Genomic DNA, 21,282 nt, shown 5'->3' with positions numbered 1-21,282 from the left:
GAAAGGTATGCCTAATAAAGAATTCTAGTTTATATATTAAAAAATATAATGTTTTCTAAGTAAAAATTAGACAATCAAATTTACTTACCTTGCTTTAATCTCGCTTGTATGCAAATGCAACGACAAAGTCTTGGTAACACTTAAGGGGTTATATGGGTTTCACGGATTCAAAAAATCGATTTTTTTTTGTTGCTTATTAAAATCGACACCATCTCTAGAATATTATCCGAAAATTTCAACTTGATCCGAGTAATAGTTTCAGAGATACAGTCTTTTAAAGTTGCGCGCTCAAGGCTACCTGCTGGGCTCCGCTTGCCGTAGGTATAAAAGAGCAGCTGCTCGCCTATTGTTCATTCGGCCTTGGTTATTTTTCTCATCTTCTAAGGGTAATTAGTTGAAATACTTCATTTGGTGATTACTTGTTGAACCACGAGGTTTATTTTGAGGTTATAAGTGTTCAAAGTAAATTATATTAAAAAAATGCCTAAAGTTTCAAGATCTCAATTAGTGGACGGTGCTCGTAGAAAAGATCGACCCAAGAATCGGAGACAGTCGTTCAATCCTAACTGGTGTGCTTGGCAGCGAGGATCAGCAACAAACACTCTTTCATCGTTCAAACACGATTATACACCATTACCAGATGATGTTTTGACTGCAATAAAACCTATTTACGAAAATCTGAGTAAGGATGAGCTTTTGGAGCGATGTGTTGGTGGTTTTACACAAAATAGCAACGAAAGTTACAACCAGTTGATCTGGAAAATTACTCCGAAAATACTTCCAGCTGGCTCTAAGATCGTTGATATTGCTGCATTGACTGCTGCTTGCATTTTTAATGAAGGAACATCATCATTATTATTAATCATGCACTGTATGGACTTAAAACTTGGCCCAAATTTCCACAAATATGCCCGAAATGCTGACGAAAGCCGTATCTGCGCCGCCGAGAAAAAATCTGCGAAAGAGACTCGTGAAGCCAGGATTCGTCATAGACAGGAACAAAAGGATTTATAAAGCAATCTAAAGAACAAAAAGTCGCTCTCTATATCGGCGACATCTATGACGTCATCTGATCTCCACAGCATGCAAGTGTATACGTGTTAAAAAAAACTATGGTTTTCTATATAAGAAAGAAGAGAACCAAAGAGATTGATTTTCGTTCTTGAATCTGAGTTATATATTCCAACACAGAATAAAGACGTTACGAAAAACATAGTGGAGAATACTGCTGGACTGAACGAAGGCTCTGGTACAAATGCAATGAGAGATCTAATAGAGATATTTTCGAGAAATACTTTTTCAACTCCATAGCCTGCCACACTTCTCTTTAGATCCTATTTATTTATAACATATCTCATCATTAATCTTTATACCAAAATCTTATCTTCTCTAAATACTCTCGTCTGATTAAAGATCTGAACCACAAAAAATCCAAATAACGCATTGAATCGTATCGCCTTTTTAGCTTATGAATCTGTGTAAGCAACGAGTCTTAAATTTGGGCCTCGTAGTAGGCTCCATCGATTCACGCTGGGCGTTCAACATCTTAAAAATGTTTTTATTTTATTGAAACATTACCATAAATTTCTTCATTACGTAATTATTATAATGATTAATATTATTTTCTTATATGCCTAGTGTTATGACCAAATTCCTCAATTAAGAGTCCTCTGGCAATTAGTTGCTGGGGATGAGGAAGAAGGGATTAGAATAAAATTAATCAAACACGTGGTTGAGCCAAACAAAGAAACAATGCCTTTTTTATTGGCTCGTCAGGGAAAAGCCTTGCGGTATAAAAACCCTGGATGTTATTTAATCATAACAATGAGAGTCCACCACGTGGTGTTACCACGCGGGAAAATACCGTCGATGTGAAATGTATATAATGGAAAAGAGCTCGAGAAGAGCTGAACAATTTTTTTATCCATCATGAGGAGGACTAAAAATTATTGACCTTAACTTGTTGTGGAAAACGTTAACCAATTGTTTCTAAACCTAAGGCTTTAATATCCTTTTTTCTAGGTTAGCCTTAAAATTTTTGAGCCTTTTCGTATTTGATTCAAAACTTTTATACCTGCTAAAATATATTCTTTCTAATCCTTTCTTTTTTAATAAAAAATACTTTTTTATCTGAAACGAATCAGCACTTAAAAATTCATCTGAGATTTCTTTCTACATTTTCTTTGAAATAGTTTAGTATTAGGTCTTAATACATGTATAGTTTATGATTCTGATAGATTCCTAAAACTGGAAAATTCTGAACAATTGATGTCCTGTAAACATGTCTTTCTCTTTACAAGTTTCAGAATAGTCTTTTATTTTGTCTGCTAATCATCGACCTCAAATTTCTCCTAATTATAACTATTTTCTTCACGTTTCTTTAGGTCATTTCTTGGAAAAGGGTAAAAATCGGATTTACCCTTTATTATGCCACAGGACAAAACAATAGAAAAGTTTTAAATAAGTTTAGGTATTATATTAATAAATAGGTATTATATATTATATTAATAATTAGGTATTATATCAATAAAAATATCATTAGTCTTATTTATTTTATCAGTATTTATTCAAATTGTATCATTGATTGCCTTTATAATAAAAACTTGGTTTTAAATTAACTATAGAATTTCAGTATTATCTTAATCATAATTTTTTTTGACTAGATGTTTCATAGTTTTCATTTATATGAATGTTCGTAACACTGATAAATATGCCATTGATGTCTTTACTATCTGTATAAATGATAAGAAACAAGAAATAATTATTTTCTTATATCGCAATATTTAAACATACAAAAAATAAGTAAATTAAAAATAAATATCGTTGTTCCAGTACGTTTTCGTCCCATTTTACAACAATAATTTTTAATCTTACAAAATTTTGAACCCTACTGATGCCGATAATGGTTACAAGCATACTGACAAGGTCAATTGTAACCAGAAAGCAATCACATTATGTGTTTACATTATGGTTTATATACAAACTCTTTTGCAAATAGTTCGAAATAAGAACTGTACGAATACTTATTGCTCATATTTTTCTGCCGATTTTTTGTTTTCCTTGTCAATTTTTTAATTTATTGAAAAAAATTTTTTTTTATTTCATTCATCTATTTTAGAAACTTTCAAGAATATGTACATATTCATTATTTATAAAAACTTAGGTAATAAACTGCAATTTTACAACATTTTATTTCAAATTGATTTGTGTACAAATACTTTTTAAATTCACTGTATATACAATGTAGAACCTTGAGTAATAGGACAAAATAAAGCTTATAATTTTAAAAACAATAAAAAAAGGCTAAAAGAAATTCAAGTTATAACAAGACAAAATATATATAATAACCACTTACGTCAGTAAATGTCCGTAAAGACACAGTGCAAAATTTCGCAGAAGTCAATCGCAGCGGTTTCCTTGCGCGTATCATACAAATGCAAATAAATTTTGAATCGACCGTCGATAGCTTATACCATTTGCAATAATAAAGTGCCTCACACAAGCTTGTGCTCTAAATAGAAAAAATGAAAAATTTTTACAAATAACAGTAAAATCAAATATTATATAATATATTAATTTTATTTATTACTTCCTCAATGAGGCACTCTCCGATGTAACAATAAGTAAACAGTGTGCTTGACAAAACACAAACATAGATAACAAAGGTTAGTATACTAATCCCTTCTACGACTGCTAGGCTCTATAAATTTAAGAATTATTAATTAGGAAAGAGTTCAACTTGTCAAGAAACATATACGTACAGAGAGCATTTGATAACTTGATATACAAAGTTGAATCGTGGTTCCTAGCAACTGTTGAAAAATCACGATATTAAAACTATCTTCTAAAATATCTGCTAATCTGAAACAGATATAAGAAGAATCAATAATTTTTTATAGTTCGTTTCTCCCTGACTTCAAAAATAATATGTATGTAAAATTGCACTAAAGGAAAAGAAAAAATTATGAGGAAATGAGAAATGTTTGGAAGTGAAAGTATACAAAAACATAAAAACAGGGAACGGTTACAACTAACATGTTATAGAACAATAGTTATTTAATATGTATCTAGGTATTTCTAGAATAAGGTAAAGAGGTATTTTTTATAAGTAAGTTTATATGGATACTAGGTGTGTCCCGCCACGCGTTGCTGTGGCTCACAATCAGTCCGATACAAACGTCTTTAATTCGAAAATTTCAAACTTTTTGGAATAAGCTGTAATAATCTCGACCGTTTTAATGAAAATTTTTAATAAAAAGTTATTACAATATCTAACGTCATTACATGTACCAAAATGAATGTACTCCTCAAATGAAGTTTTGTTTGATTAATTTTTATATATATCATAATCTCTCACTTTCGATTTTCACATACATATCGACAATGTACTGATGAAATAGCTGTCTGCATCGGAGAATGTTATTATCTTCATTAGCACGAATCATCAACCAGTATGCGTAGAAGTTCATTTCACTAACTTTCTTATTCAGTTCTTCTCCTGCAAATAAAAATATCTATAAGATAAACAGAAATTATTGATTAAAAAAAAAGAATAATAAAATAATCTATAAGTTTTACCTGTGAATCGTGTTTAGTCATTCGATCCGATCGGTCGTGTTTGTAATAACTGCGCAGTAGTAGTGAAAGTGATTGGGAAGCTTGTGTGTACATACATGTATACATATAATACCTACGAATATACATATACATATACATATACATATACATATACATATACATATACATATACATATACATATACATATATACATATATATGTATACAAGCGAGCATAAAAGTTTAACCGTCAATATCTTTTAACTGACTCGACTGCCATATGGCTAGTCCAATCAGTTAAAATGGCGGAAATATCAAAACAAAAAGATCTAAAATTAAAAATTACCAAGACCGGTACTAAATTCCGAATAAGCAAGGTTAATTCAAAAAACAATAACAACAGCGATCTTGAAATAGAAACAAAACACGAAACGACCGTGGCAAATGTTCCCACAACAAGCAGCAGGAAACGTAAAATCGAGGGACCTGTAAACTTAAAAATAGCATATTCAGCATGGATTACGACTCAGAGGTGCAAGGTAATTGGCTCTCGAAAAAAATACCGACCTCAAACTCATTCAATCTGTTAACCGAAGAGGCTAAAGAACCTTTAGAACCTGCTAGCCAAAGAAGTACCCTTCTAATAAAACCACCTCCAATATTTATCGAAGCCCAGGTGATAGAACCACTGATTGAATTCCTAAAAATAACTGTAGGCGATAAATACACGCTCAAAAAACTCTAAAACAATCAAATTAGACTGCAAACCGATACAACAGAAATTTATAGAAAAATTGTAATAGCTCTAAAGAATAAAAATACTAATTTCCACACGTATCAAGTAAAAAAGGATAGAAGCTACAATGTAGTGTTAAGAGGGATTCACCCTACAGTGAAAACTGATAGAATAATTGAAGAACTCAAGGTGCATAACCATAAGGTAAGAAGGATCAATACCATTGTCAAATACGACACTAAACAGCAGTTACCATTGTTCTTTATCGAGCTAGAACCCAATAATAATAACAAAGAGATATACAAAATCGTAAGACTACTAAATACGGTTATTTCCTTCGAATCGCCCAGAAAAAAAGGAGACATTCTCCAGTGTTTGCGATGTCAAGCCTATGGTCATACGCGAAACTATTGCTTTAGGATTCCTGCTTGTGTTAAATGTGCTGGTAGACATTTAACCAGCAATTGCCCAGTACAAGGTAAAATAGAAAATGCAAGGTGCTCCAACTGCCAGGGCAACCATCCCACTAGCTATAAAGGGTGCATTGTTAGAAAACAACTGCAACAGAAATTATGTCCTCCTCTTAGACAAAAAACTATCTGACGGAAACTATCTCGCAAAATCTCAGTTCTAACCTTGACAATAACAACACAAACAAACAATATATTACACCTAACAAAAGTTATGCCAAAGCATTATCACGGCAAGCTAAATCACCCTCTTTAAACCAAAATAACAATTAGCACAATGAAATCTCAGAAATAAAACAACTAATCATACAATCAGCTAAAAATACGGAACTTATAACAAGTATGCTCGTTGAGCAAACTAAGCAATCACAGCAACAATCACAACAAATTAACACATTGATACAACTATTAACAAACATGTTAGCTATGATCAATAATAAAAATGGCTAAAGAGTTAAGGATAGCAATCTGGAACGCCAATGGACTCCACCGAAGAACTCAGGAATTAAAAGTATTTTTACAAATCAACGAAATAGACGTAATTCTCATCTCAGAAACTCACTTAACAGATAAGTACTTTATAAAGATTCCTTACTATACAGTTTACGATACCAAGCATCTGTCTGGCAAAGGCCACGGCGGTTCAGCAGTAATTATCAAAGATAATATTAAGCATCACTTTCATAGTAACTGGTGCCAGGTAAGATTGCAAGCGACCACGGACACCATTCTAACTAATAACGGTCCTTTCAAACTCTCTGCTGTCTATTGTCCTCCTAACCACAAGTTAACTTATGAAGACTACACCGAGTTTTTTAAATCCCTAGGAAATAAATTTTTAGTTGGCGGGGATTATAACGCTAAACATTGTTTATGGGGCTCAAAAAAAATCTCGCCCAGAGGAAGAATCCTTGAACAGGTCATACTAAAATTACACCTCAATGTCCTCACTACAGGCGAGCTAACGTATTGGCCAACTGCACTTGACAAAACACCTGATTTAATAAATTTTGATAGATTTCACAAAAAAAACGCCACAATTGAACAAGTTCACAGACTTACAAATAAAATTACAGAAGCCCTCGAACTTAAACAATACTGTGCGGCATTATTCCTAGATGTAGAGAAAGCTTTCGACAAGGTGTGGCATGAAGGCTTATTATATAAGATTAAATTCAATTTTTCAATCAGCTTCTATCATTTAATCAAGTCATATTTAGAAGACAGAACATTCATAGTAAAAATTCAAGACAGTACCTCTGATATCTACATAATAGAAGCAGGCGTCCCTCAGAGTAGTGTACTAGGGCCTACCCTATACACTCTTTACACAGCAGATATCCTCACCACACTAAACACTACACTATTCACATTTGCAGACGATACAGCTATACTAACCAGACACGAAGATCCAGCGATAGCATCTCAAATATTACAAAACCATATTCAGCTGCTTGAAGAGTGGTTAAAAAAATGGAAAATAGCAATAAATACGGATAAATGCAACCATATCACCTTCACATTAAAGAAAAAAGCATCACCTTATATCACACTGAATCATATCGTAATCCGACAAATGAAAGCTGTCAAATACCTGGGATTGCACATGGACTCCAAACTTACCTGGAAACAACATATATAAAAAACTTCAGCAAATTAAGCTCAAAAGGAGAGATATGTATTGGCTTACCAGCAGGCAGTCTAAACTATCACCAGAAAACAAATTACTGCTATACAAGGCAATAATCAAACCCATTTGGACTCATGGTATACAACTCTGGGGTATGGCAGCAAAGAGTCATATTCAAAAACTAGAATCACTACAAGCTATACTCCTTAGAACAATAGTTGATGCCCCGTGGTACATACGCAATGACGAGTTACGTAAAGATCTAAATATATTATCGGTTTCTGATGAAATAGCCCGATTATGCGAAAACTACAAAAATAGACTTGATCAACATCCCAACGCTGCTGGAAGTAAATTATACTCATTCGATCAACCCAGAAGACTACATAGGAAACATTCGATAGACCTACTACGTAACACATAATTAGTGCGTAATCCATTAACTCAACTGTACTAACAGATATACTCGATACTTCTCTGCGGGTTAAGTATCCTCGTGCTATATTTACATGGTGATAAACTAATTTACCGAATGTCCAAGCTAGACAAATTGTAAAGAAAAGTTGTCGTAATAAAAAAAAGTTTTACTTCTAGTTGGATTCCTTTGTTTGATATTTAAATGATATCCATCTTCTCCTTCCAAAAATATCAACTTACTGCAGTGCAATGTAAGAAAGAGGATTGTCTTGAATTATTTGTATCGTATTATCTCTGCGTTGTATGCGAATATCTCGACGTTCTCATGGGTCACCAGCCATAACAACTAAAACTTCATTAATAGTTGGAATAATTTTAAATAAATACAATTGAAAAAATTTGTTATGAAATCAATTAGCTACACAAATAAATTCGTAGGTTAAGGTGGTTGTTAATCAACGCACGTGTAAATTTGATAGAAAATTATATAAAATACTTACTTTAATTCCGCACTAAATTTGCAAAATGTATAGTTTTTTATGCACACTTCAAAACTCTTCAAACACTAGTTAGATCTTAATGTAATATTTTAATTACCACACGATTTTTTGTAACACAATAATAACACGAAGTTACAAAATATTTTCCTGAATGTGATCGCAGCACTAACTGTCGGGACAAACTGGAATCGAATAACTTCGATTATCGACTTGAATATTCTCTATAACTCGAATATCGACTAACTTCAACCAATAAAATTTTCGTATAACAATTTATAAATAAAAAATAAATTAAATTAACAATTTAAATTGGACCGAATTGTAAATCTAAACCATTTTCGAATCCACCTAAAGACACACAAAAAATTTCATTAAAATCGGTCCAGCCGTCTAGGAGGAGTTCAGTGACATATACACACACAGAAGAATTAGGTTGTTCTATAAGTTTTTCGGTTCGATAAGAAAAACACAATTTTATGGTTTGAAATACACTTTATTATTCAGTATAGTCTCCCTGAACATCAATACACTTGTTCCAACGAGATTCCAATTTATGAATTCCATCCCTAAAGTGAGGATCTGGAAGGACTGCAAAATACGCTTCCACAGCTGTTATGACCTCATCATTTGATGAAAAACGCTTTCCACGCATCATTTTTTTTTAAGTCTGGAAACAAATGGAAGTCGCTTGGGGCCAAATCTGGTGAATACGGTGGATGCTCCAACAATTCGAACTTTAATTCATGGATTTTAGCCATTGCCAAAATGCTTTTGTGACACGGTGCATTGCCCTAATAAAAAATGATTTTTTCTTCTGCAAACCGAGTCTTTTTTCACGAATTTTTTCCTTCAGCTGGTCTAAAAGGTTACAATAATATTCAGAATTTATTGTTTTACCAGTTTGCAAGTAATCCACAAACAAAATTCCTTTCGCATCTCAAAAAACTGATGCTAACACCTTCTTGGCCAATTTCTGGACACGAACTCGTTTCGGAGCTGAAGAACCAGGTTCACACCACTCTTTAGTCTCTTGTTTTGATTCAAAATCATAGTGATAGACCTAAGTCTCATCTATAGTGATTAATCGACGCACAGAATCCACTTTATCCTTTCGAAAACGCTCTAAAAGTTGCTGAGAAAGTCGCATTTGAATGTGTTTTTGTTCCATTGTTAGCGAATGCCTAACCCATTGTGCACACAACTTTCTGAAACCCAATACTTGAGTCAAAATATTGCTTATACTGCCTAATGAGATGCCTAGATCTCTTTCAGTCACTCGATGATTTTCCAATGCAATATCCTGTATTTTTTCTACGATTTCCGGTGTTGTTGCTGTTTTTGGACGTCCTTGATGTAGATCGTCTGTAAGACTTATACGATCACGTTTAAATTCAGCAACCTATCTTTCTACTGTACTAATTGAAGGCGAAGAGTCCTTATACACTTTCAATATTCGGGCATAAATTTCCTTTGCTTTTAAACCTTCAAAAAAAAAAATTCGTTCACTGCACGATACTTGTTTTTTTCAATTGTAAATTGAATCGTCGATACTAAATGGCTTGCAAACAAAGAATGAATTAACAGGTTAACATGAAACTTCACATGTGTTCATATGAGGAGTGTACCAACAAAACAAAACAAAATTTAGGCTAGTAGCAACGCCCTCTCTTATCGAACCGAAAAAATTATTGAACAACCTAGTATATATAAAGATTTCTAGAATGAGTAAAGATTATTTTTTCCAAAGTTTAGTTGTAAGAAATATTGTCCTTTATTTTCATGTTATTAAGAAATAAAAGAATATATGAGTATTTATGCTTTCGTGCTTTTAACGTAAGTGATCGTAAAAACGTCGATTATAGTATCTGTTGCTACCCGCTATTGTGCGAAGTAAGGATTTCAAAAAGTAGCGTGTGTGACTTTCCGCCACGATAATTCCATTTGTTTCCTTTTAATTGTCCTCTCCTTTTTCAACAAATGGACTTCGAATAAAAGGCACCCCTCTTTCTCTTCGACTTCGATAGTCGCTCAAGCGTTAACAAAAAATATCATGTGTGCAGATCACACGTGTTAGAAGTGAAACCTTATTAAAATCAAGCCTCGAGAGAATGAGTCATATACAGAGTATCAGAAATAAAATAATTGCAGGACTTATTTATTATAATATAAATATTATATATAACAAAGGGAACCGGTATGATAAGTGGGTGGAATAGCCGATACAAACTACTTTTCCAAATTCAAGCAATAAAAATCGAATGCTGAATGCGATAGTTATAGATAGACACCACAATCGTAGAATGTCTATCAAAGGAAATATAATTTGACGGAAACTAAGTAAATATAAATTATCCTTTTTGTAAAACTCAGGTATAAAATTTTATTTGTTAGGATGGTTTTCGATTTTTCACTTTCATCTACATTTCTGCGATGTCTAACAAATATTTTAGGAATGACGAAAGAAGGACGATACGAGAACATATGGAAAATACTGTTGGACTGATAGAAGGTTCTGGTACAAATGCAATGAGAGATCTAATAGAGATATTTTCGAGAAATACTTTTTCAACTCCATAGCCTGCCACACTTCTCTTTAGATCCTAATTATTTATAACATATCTCATCTTTAATCTTTATACCAAAAACTTATCTTCTCTAAATACTCTTGTCTAAATAAAGATCTGAACCACAAAAAATCCAAATAACGCATTGAATCGTATCGCCTTTTAGCTTATGAATCTGTGTAAACAACGAGTCTTAAATTTGAGCCTCGTAGTAAAATCCCCCGATACATGCTGAGTGTTTAGAGTATTAAAAATGTTTTTATTTCATTAAAAAATTACCATAAATTTCCTCATTACGTAATTATTATAATTATTATTATTATTTTTTTAAATGCCTGGGTTAATAAATGTCTTTGGATATTTTTTATAAAAACATATAAAAATCAAATTCAATAGAAATAATTTGATCTTTATGAATCACATATATTTTATGAAGAAGCAAAATAAAAATGTGATAGTAATTTACTTGCTTTTGAATAGAGTTTGTTAGCTACTTCTAATATGTTCTACAGTGTTGTCTTATTCTTTTTCTCTGATGTATTTTGTAGCTTAGTAGCCAGGAGTGGGCACTACAAAGCAGCCCACAAAGAGGAGACCGATCATAGGAAAAACTGTATATCTTATCTATCTGTTTGTCTCTCTTTCGTTGCGTTTCGTTGCATTTTTTGTTCCAGCATTTTATCCGTTTTCAAATCACCCTAATTTTAAAGAAGTTTTTACTTTAAAAAGTAGGATAAACCTGAAGAAGTTGTAATTTTATTTGTGTGAGAAAATTAAAATGAGCAAGTATACTCTATTGTATAATGTAATAAATACATACTATAGGTACTACAAATACATACTAATTCAGCTACAAATGTATTGGTCATAAGTCTCAATAACCGTTGCTTCGATGAGATAATTTCAATGATACTTATCACCAAAGGTGAACATAATGAATAAACCTGTTTTTACGCTAACTTTATCTCGAGAACGCTAGCTGAACAATAGTTGTATTTGAGTTTTAAATTGCTGCTGAACACCGATATAAATAATGCAAATAAAAATAATCGTTTTTGGATTCTTTGTATGTATGGGAGCATATAACTAGAGCCAGCTGGTACAATAAGCAACGTCCGTTTCTAATATAATAAGACCGCGTAAAATACTAAATTATGAAAGCTGATATAAGCATTCCAAGGAAACTTATTTTATTCAGATTTTAAAATCAACTACAAATCAGATACCCAGAAAACGAGAAAATATACGTGAACAGTAAAAACGCATAAAAATTCAATGTAATACGATTTTCCTTGTTTATGAGCTTTACTGGCAAATGTTTTAGCTCCCTGGTGATAAATCGAGTTAAGGAAAGCCGGCAGGGCTTTCAATTTTCAAACATCACATTACTTATCAAAAAATGGAAAGTAAAAGAAGATGAGTAGCTGTTGAGAAATACGGAAAAAGAGCTGGAGTAAATAAGAGAACTAATAAACGCATAAAGACAATGCGAAAGTGATATGTTATCGTAAAGTAGTATTAATGTTGTGAACTGAATTTATGTACAATAGGTATATGAAATGTTATTGTAAGGATATATACAATGAAACTTTACACAATTTTTATGTAAATATTTTCTATGTACAATATCTTTTTATATTTACTATCTAAAAGTGACAATTTAGACAAATACAATCTAAGACAAAAGGTTATTCAAAATACATAATTCTTTTGTTTACGAAAGATGTTCCCGATTATATGATGTCTCATTCTCAGGATTACAAAACACGTAGTACCGCTGCTTGCGCTGCGATGTCACCACAATTTCAGAGTAATAATTCAGATTTGTGCTCGATAGCATCACATCATCAGAGTAAAAAAAAAAAAAAGAAGAAGAGTGATTAAAAGACGGGAAGAAAAGTGATTAAGAAACGGAGAAGATGTCCAAAAATAAAAAGAATAGAGAACGAGTAGAAAGAGAAGAGAGAATGTGGAAAAAAATAAAATAATTGGAGGAAGCTTTTCGTGGCGTCAAGAATAGCGTAGCGCCATTACAGGATTTAACACAATCGTCTGGTAAGTTTGGTTTTTTGTTCCGTGTAAATTTTGAACGTATGTTCAAAAAATGAAAATGCGCCCACACGAGGGGTGGGACATATTGTTCTAAAAAATGGCAATACGCTACACGAGTGGTGAAACATATTGTTCTAAGACACCCACACGAGTGGTGGGACATATTAAAAAAAAAATGGCAGTGCGCATACACGAGTGTTGGGACATATTGTTTTACAAGATTGGGTTAGTGCGTGTACGAGAGGCGCGTCATAACTGTTAGTTGCTTTTGCTTATAGGAACTACAAACAGGATAGAAGAGTCGACCAGCAAGGACACTTTCTTACCGACGGAAAGAGAGCAGTTAGTAAACTTATCGCTAGGGGCGTCGACAACTGAAACGCTACCTGTTAACAAATTCACCTCAAGACTCCGAGTCTACCCATGACTCCAAAACGCCTGAAAAGGTAAGGGAGTCTGAAGAAAAGGAAAACCTTTCGAAGAAAAATAGTAAGAAATTAGAGGTGGAAATTTTCGAAATTTTAGGTTAAGATCCTTAAGCAGACGATTCACTAGTTAGGATATATGTCTGACATACAAAATATGTCTATAAAATTTGATTTTTATATGTTTTTATAAAAAATATCTAAAGACATGTACTGACCTATGCATATAAGAAAATTATATTAATTATTGTGAAATTTGCGTATTTAAGAAACTTATACTAATTTTTCAATAAAATGAAAACATTTTTAAGATGTTGAACGCCCAGCGTGAATCAGAGGAGCTTACCACACAGCTGAAATCTGAGACTCGTAGTGTACACAGTTCGATAAGCTGAGAGAGCGATACGATTCAATGCAATTTTTAGATTTTTCGTTGTTCAGATCTTTATTTAGACGAGAGTATTTAGAAATATAAGTTTGTGGTCCAAAGAATAAAGATGAGATATGTTATAAATAATAAGGGTCTTGAAGTGTGGCAGGCTATAGAGTTGAAAAAACATTTCTAAAGAATATCTCTAGTAGATCTCTCATTGCATTTTACCAGAACCTTCGTTCAGTCCAGCAGTATTTTCCATATGTTTTTCGTAACGTCTTTATTTCGTCTATCCTAAAATATTGTTAGCAGCGCAAGAATGTATGATGAATGGGAAATTCAAAATCATACTAACAAAAAAATTTTATACCTTAGTTTCAAAAAAAGAATTATTTATATTTACTTAGTTTCTGACGAATTATATTTCCTTTGATAAACATCCTACCATTTTGGTGTCTATTTATAACTATCGCATTCAGCATTCTATTTTTATTGCGTGAATTTGGAAAAGTTTACATTTTATAAGCTATTGCACCCAGAGACCATACCGGTGACCTATTATATATGGCAATAATATTATAATAAATAAATCCTAAAATTATCTTACTTTTGAAACTGTGAATTCGTCTCATTCTCTCAAGACTTCGATTTTTGAAGGTTTCACTTCTAATACGTGTGATCTGTATACACGTTTTTTTTAAAGTACCTGTATTCGCCTAAACAGCCAGTATTAAATAGTAGATATAAAAATTTAGAATTGCACGTTGAAAAGTAGAGGTTCATTTAAAAAAGAGATAAATGAGCTAGTAAGATCGAGAAACTCTTAGAGAGACGAAAAAAATTCAATTAAAAAAATAATACTTGATAAAGGGTAAATAGAAACTTATATTAAGCAAATAATAACAAAAACTAATGTTATTATAGTATTAAAAAATAATGAAGAAAACATCTAAAATAAACTCATCAGATGAAAATAAAAAATTGATGTTTGCACTTTATTATTGAAAGATTCTTTGAAGCTTTATGTTTGTATATAATTTTAAAACAATTCCATAATTTTTAATATTTGTAGTATTTAAAGTATTTACATTTTTATCAAGAAAGAATAATATTTATAATATTTTTTAAATAAAATATAGTTTTCTTATAAAGATATTCTGAAAATCTTAGAAGATAATATTTCAACAAACAAAGATAACAAAGAAAAAAACAAAGTAAGGTAAAGAACACATGGTAAATAATTTACAGCTTTTTACATATTTCTATTATTTTAAATAAATCAACGTTTTCTTTAAAGATGTTGTTTGAATGGAAAAACTATTTGTTTTACCTAAAAACTAAAGTCACCTTATTAAATGATGATGCCGAAGAACCATTTTTTTAATTCCTCGTCGAGAACCATCAGAATCTTCTAAAACTTTATTTATTCTATATTTCAGTATGGCTAATTGTCCAGTAAGATGAAAACCGGTAGAAGCTAATAAACAATCAGTTCCAATGTATCCGGAAACAACCATGGTAATACGAAAAAATTCATATATGCAACCAAAAGCATAACTCTTGATACCGTCTGGCTTTAATAACGGTTTTATTTTATAAGGTAATTTATACTCCAAGGAAGAGTTACCCTTAACTGAAAAATAATAATTAATATAAATAATAAGTTTTTAAAAAAATTTTTAAAACTTACTAGTTGTTTGAAAACAATAAAAAATAAATATTAAATCAATATTTTACAAATTTACCATGTATAGGTTCACAAATATTTGATCGCAAAACTGCAATGACATAATCTACACTTATAAAAATGATAAAGTTAAATATAGAATTATAAGAAAAGGTTTTTACAAAATTTTCAACGAGGTTTGTCTATCTAACCCTTGTCTATAAACCCTTTAACAGGTGTTTAATGATAAAACGCACAGTGTTTTTTAATCCCAAAAACGTGCCAAACTCTTGATGAAAAGTTCTTTTGGGAATATTCAATTACAGAAATATTTTTATTAAGATTCTTAGAATCTTTAAACTCCATTTTTCACGGATAAGTTTTTATGCACATTTGTAAATTATTTGTAAAAATACAAGCTTTTTCTAAAATTGTAAAGAAAGTTAAATGCAACTATAGATACAGTGAATACATCCTAATATACAGCGGAAAAGAAAAAAATTAAAGAGATACATCAGGAGGGGGCATATTGATGAATAAAAGGTACGAAAACACCATATTAGACATTAAATACATCAGTGACAGAATACTACAAGTAATCCTAAAACTCCAAAAGAGGAAATCGACACATATAAAAAGTGTGTATGCTCCAGATATCGTCAAACAACAGAAGAAGAATGTCGAGTTTTACGAAATGCTACTAGGGTATCTAGACAACATGCCTAGACAAGAAGAGACTGTAATAGTTGATGATTTCAAAGCAAGTATAGGCAACAAGATTATCAATGGTATAAAAGTTCATTTTAACGAGAACACCATTAAGAAGAATGGGGATAGATTTACTAATTTTTAAACAATGAACAAAATACGTACTAATAACATTCATAATTCTCATAAACGATAACATAAATTCAGGTATGAAAACACCAAAGAAGAGAAATTAATAAAAGACTACATAGGGTGAAGGCACCAATCGTTGACCATGTGCCAAAAATTGATCATTTTCCATTAAAACGTGAAAAATGAACTTTCTTTAAGTATTAATCTTTCAAAACAAATGTGGTAGATGAGCTATTTCATTTGTCGATGCGATGATATTATACGGTTGCTTTGATACGATTGTTTATCATATCTACGAACGATTAATATATCGGTAACGACAGTCATATTCTTTCAGACTGTCACTTTCTTAACACTTTCGTTAAGAAGACGTAAGTAATTGACGATAAGTAATTTCTTAGCTTTTGACTCTTTATGCCTGAAATTTTCACTATTCGAATAGCTATTAAATTTCTTATTCATTAAACACATTGTTTTTTACATTCCAAGATCAAAAACGTAATTTACCGGGGTCAACTACCGAATCGTATTATTTGATATTTTCTAGAAGTTGACACACATTGGGAAGAAGAGGAATATTGAACAAGAATAAATGGTTTAGCGTTAAAAAAGATTTTAATGAACATGCAATATTTTTATAGGAAGGCGAATATTTTACTGGAAAAACCCTTTTTGTTACTGATACTAGAGCTACTATATCTTCTATGCAAAAGCATGGGCGATTGTGAAAATGGCCAGAAACTCCTGAAGTATTACATTACAAATGGGAAAATATACTTTGTATGGGCCTTAATTTCTCGATTAGGAGTCCTCTGGCAATTTCGTATATGCTATGATGTGGAGAATAAAGGGTTAGGTTTAGGTGTAAAACACGTGATTAAGCCAAACCAAGATGCAATGCTTTATTGGCTCGTTAGGGAAAAGCCTTGCGAAATAAAAACCCTGGATGATATTAGATTATAACAATGAGAATCCACCACGTGGCGTTCCCACGCGGGAAATTACCGTTAACATGAAATGAATATAAAGGAAAGATCTCATCTTTTGTTACGACTTAAACTCCCTTGACTTAACTATCTCAACTTAACTCCTTTGACTTAGCACTTTGCTTTCTCGTTTCGACTTGGATGTATATTTACAGGCGTCCAGTGGTGAAATAGTAAGAATGTCCTTTTGTACTCGCCCAGCAGGGCGCATACGCTAGGGATGTGAGAAGTGGGGATGCGAGAGGTGAGGGTAACTATAGGAGCGCTTCGATATTCGCCTGTAGTTTTCGATACTCCTAACGAGTATCGATCAAGAATATTATATTAATCGATAGAATCGCACGCGCGCGATTTTCGAATACCGCTAATTACCGTACGATCATTTCGGATCGTACATACTTTTTCATATTAATGAGACTAACAAAACGAGTAAAACGCTATATATTTACTTTATACCTAAATTAAATGTGATATAGAATTATATTAGGACCTCGAATAAGTTCTCGCTGTTTTTTTTACAAAATAAAAACTTTATTTAAAATATAAGGCACAAAAACACTTTATTGAAAGTATTGTCCATCGTTAAAGACAACTTTCTCCCATCTTTCTGGCAGTATATGAGTTCCGCGTTGGATAAACGACATGTCTTTTAAGGCTATCCAAGAATCGACCCATTTTTTAGCTTCTTCGTAAGAATGAAAAGGCTGGTCAGCTAAGCCATGTGCTATCGAACGGAATAGATGAAAATTAGAAGGGGTTATGTCAGGTGAATACGGCGGGTGGGATAGAATTTCCCATTGAAGCGTTTCCAGATAGGTTTTCACTGGTTTCGCAGCATGAAGCCGGGTGTTGTCATATAACAAAATCACTTTGTCGTGTCTGTTCTCGTATAGCGGCCGTTTATCTTTTAGGGCTCGACTCAAAAGCATCAATTGAAGTCGATAGCGATCTCCCGTAATAGTCTCATTCGGTTTAAGCAGCTCATAATAAATTACACCCTGCTGATCCCACCAAATATAGAAAGGAAGCTTCGAACCATGGATATTTGGTTTGGCGGACGATGTTGATGCATGGCCAGGCTTACCCCATGATTTTCTACGCTTTGGATTATCATAGTGTATCCATTTTTCATAGCCAGTCACGATACGGTGCAAAAAACCTTTTTTTTCTGCCGTTGAAGCAGAAGTTTACACATGACAAAACGCCGTACGATGTCTCTTAGCTTCAATTCATATGGCACCCAATGTCCTTGCTTCTGGATCATTCCTAACATTTTTAAACGTTTTGAAACAGGTAACTTATCAACTTGTAATGTTTTTCCAAGTTCTGCTAGCGTCTGAGATCGGTTTTCATCGAGTAATTCCTCCAATTCTCTGTCTTGAAATTTTTTTGGTGCGCCAGAACGTTCTTTATCCTCAAGTTCGAAATCATTATTTTTAAAATTATTTCCAAACCAGTCTCTGCATGTCGTATCCGACAGAGCATTGTTACCATAAGTCTCAACAAGAATTGTATGTGCTTCAGCTGCCGATTTCTTTTGAATAAAGTAGTGCAATAATATTCCCCGCTAATACACTTTAGTTGGCACAAAAGTAGACATTTTTAAAACTAATAAAAAATTACTTTGTTTACACTAAAGTGAACTATCATACACTGAAATTTCAGGTTAGATACAGTACTTAGAAAAAGCTATAGAATTTTAAAAACCAATATTCAGGTGCTTCGTTGATCTCCAGCAAGCATTTGACATAGTTAAGTTAGAAACCGTACTATAGCTCTTGAGAGTCAAAGAAGTAAACCGCAAGATCATGCAGACAATAAAAGAACCTATTACCACAAACGCAACATAGGTAGGAACAGGTAATTTGACGACGAAAAAGATTCCAATAACGAGCGGAATCAGACACAGAGACAGTCTAAGTCCGATTCTTTTCAACCTGATAATGGATAAAATAATCAAGGAGATAAAACAACTGGAAAAGAAGTAAAGCGAGGAAAGAAAAATATAAATATATTATGTTACGCTGACGATGCAATCATCATTTTGGACGATAAAGATGATCAAGAAAGGATGTTTTATAGATTTAATAAAACCTCAGGAAAGCCTAATATGACTATTCTGGTATAAAAGATCGAATAACTCACCATCTTAAAAGAGCACGAGCGATTCAAGTTAGCTGTATACAATAAAAGTATCAACAAATTTATGCTATTTAAATACCTAAGAGTGACCATTACGGGCGATGGAAATCTAGAAAAGCAGGTAAGAGACCAAACAACTAAAGCCTTTATAATCTGTTTATATCTTAGAAATATTATATAAAGAAAAAAACATATGAGCATTAAGATTAAGATACAAATACAAAAAACTTGCTTTAAACGGATAATAACAAATGCAGCAGAAACAAGGGCAGAGTCCATGGTAAGAAAGCATATCCTGAGAACTACAGAAATGAAGACGCTACGAGCTATAACAGTTAACTTACCAAGAGACAGTAGAAGAAACAAAGAAATAAGAAAAGAATGTGAGATCCAAAACTTTTTAAAGTGGATAAGAAGAAGAAGAAGAGAATAACGAGATCATGTGAATAAGATTGACGATAAAAGACTTTTGACAAAAAGTTTATTTGAAAAGAAAATGGGAAAAATAGGAAAAATAGGAATAATGAGTCCAGCAGGATGATGACCGAAACGATGTCATAAAAACTGTACATGATGGCGATGACGATGATATTGATGATGATGATGTAGTAAGGGAAGAAGGAAGTAGTATAGAAAATGGCACACAAATTTACCTAATAATAATTATTTTTTTAGTCTCCTTTTTTCAAAAATTAGCTTACTAATGCAAATAATTTAGATCAATTAAGATCGTCTAGGCATTCTATAGCATGAATAGACAATCTATACAATGTTTAGAACTTATAAATTAACTCTAAAATATTCATTATAAATTTTTAAAAATTTGAAAATGATTCTCTTTTGATGAAATAAGTGTCAAAAGCTAGTATTATTCGAAAAAGCGGACAATCCATTTTACTGTTCTGTTCTACTATTCTTCACTTAATCACATTAAAACGTATGTTTACAAATATTTATATATTAAAATTATTTTTAATTTTTTGATAGGAATAAAAAAGTTTTAAATAACTTAAAAAAAATGAAGGTGAGAAAAATATTAAGAATTGTTATATTACCACTTAATATACTCGGTACGACTGTCTTAAAATAATATAAGAGAAGTATGAAAGTCATCGATGGAAACGCTGTCATTATAAATCGATATGAATTTTTGTTATATTTAAGAAAAATTAATCGTTCTTCTTCACTTTTATAATTTTCAACGATGTAATCTGCTTCAGTCTCCTTCAAAAATTGTGACAGAGATCGACTCTTCATTCGACACATGCTAAGTTTTGTCAGTGTCATTACCATTAGCAAATTCTCCATAATATTAGTAAGCACATAACGAAAATTGGTAATATAATCGATTAAATCCAGAAGTCCTAAGAAACTGTAAAGACATCCATATAAGAAAAAGAGTAGGAATAATGAGTCACGAATTTCCAATGGCCAAATTCCAGAAAAGTAGAGCAATCGTCTACTCCACGTAATTGCTTTCACAGTATTCGAGAAATCTATAACCTTGAAAAGAAAATAACAATAAAAGTGATAATGCATAATTAAATATTATTGTACATAGCAGTAGACAAAGAATGTTATATTTTTTTAAAGTTAACTCTAGGCTAAAGGCTCAATATTTCAAGTATCTTAATTGATATATTTTTAAGCAGTATCGTTTTGAATCATTTATAACTATGTTTCCTTGAAATATTAGAACACATCCTTAAGTTTTAGGAACACATTTTTTTATTGTTTTAATTCAGGCATGTCAAACACGCGGAACGCCCATATTTAGGTAACATCCCGCTCAGACTTTTTAAAATTATTTAAAAAAATATCATGCATGCAGATCACACATGTTAGAAGTGAAACCTTAAAAAAAAAGCTTCGAGACAATGAAACAAATGCACAGTATCAGAAGTAGGGTAATTTAAAGTTTATT

General features: G+C 32.1%; 1 protein-coding gene across 1 annotated transcript; it reads right to left on the bottom strand.

Moving 5' to 3' along the window:
* Window positions 1-2,572: 2,572 nt before the first annotated feature.
* LOC149031452 (odorant receptor 13a-like) lies at window positions 2,573-20,660 on the bottom strand. Its single transcript, XM_089175932.1, has 6 exons — window positions 20,414-20,660; window positions 15,072-15,357; window positions 3,762-3,861; window positions 3,590-3,700; window positions 3,356-3,511; window positions 2,573-2,732 (listed from the first exon to the last, which is right to left on the bottom strand). The coding sequence occupies exons 1-6, from the start codon at window positions 20,649-20,651 to the stop codon at window positions 2,682-2,684; spliced, it is 942 nt and encodes a 313-aa protein (XP_089032058.1). The 5' UTR covers window positions 20,652-20,660; the 3' UTR covers window positions 2,573-2,681.
* Between the last annotated feature and the right edge of the window lie 622 nt (window positions 20,661-21,282).

This window comes from Polistes dominula, unplaced genomic scaffold (genome assembly GCF_049000335.1).
Source record: "Polistes dominula isolate Pdom_NZ unplaced genomic scaffold, Pdom_raw_medaka contig_21, whole genome shotgun sequence".
Lineage (NCBI taxonomy): Eukaryota > Metazoa > Arthropoda > Insecta > Hymenoptera > Vespidae > Polistes > Polistes dominula.
Note: the sequence above shows the minus strand (reverse complement) of the source record. Positions and strands in the feature narration are given on the sequence as shown.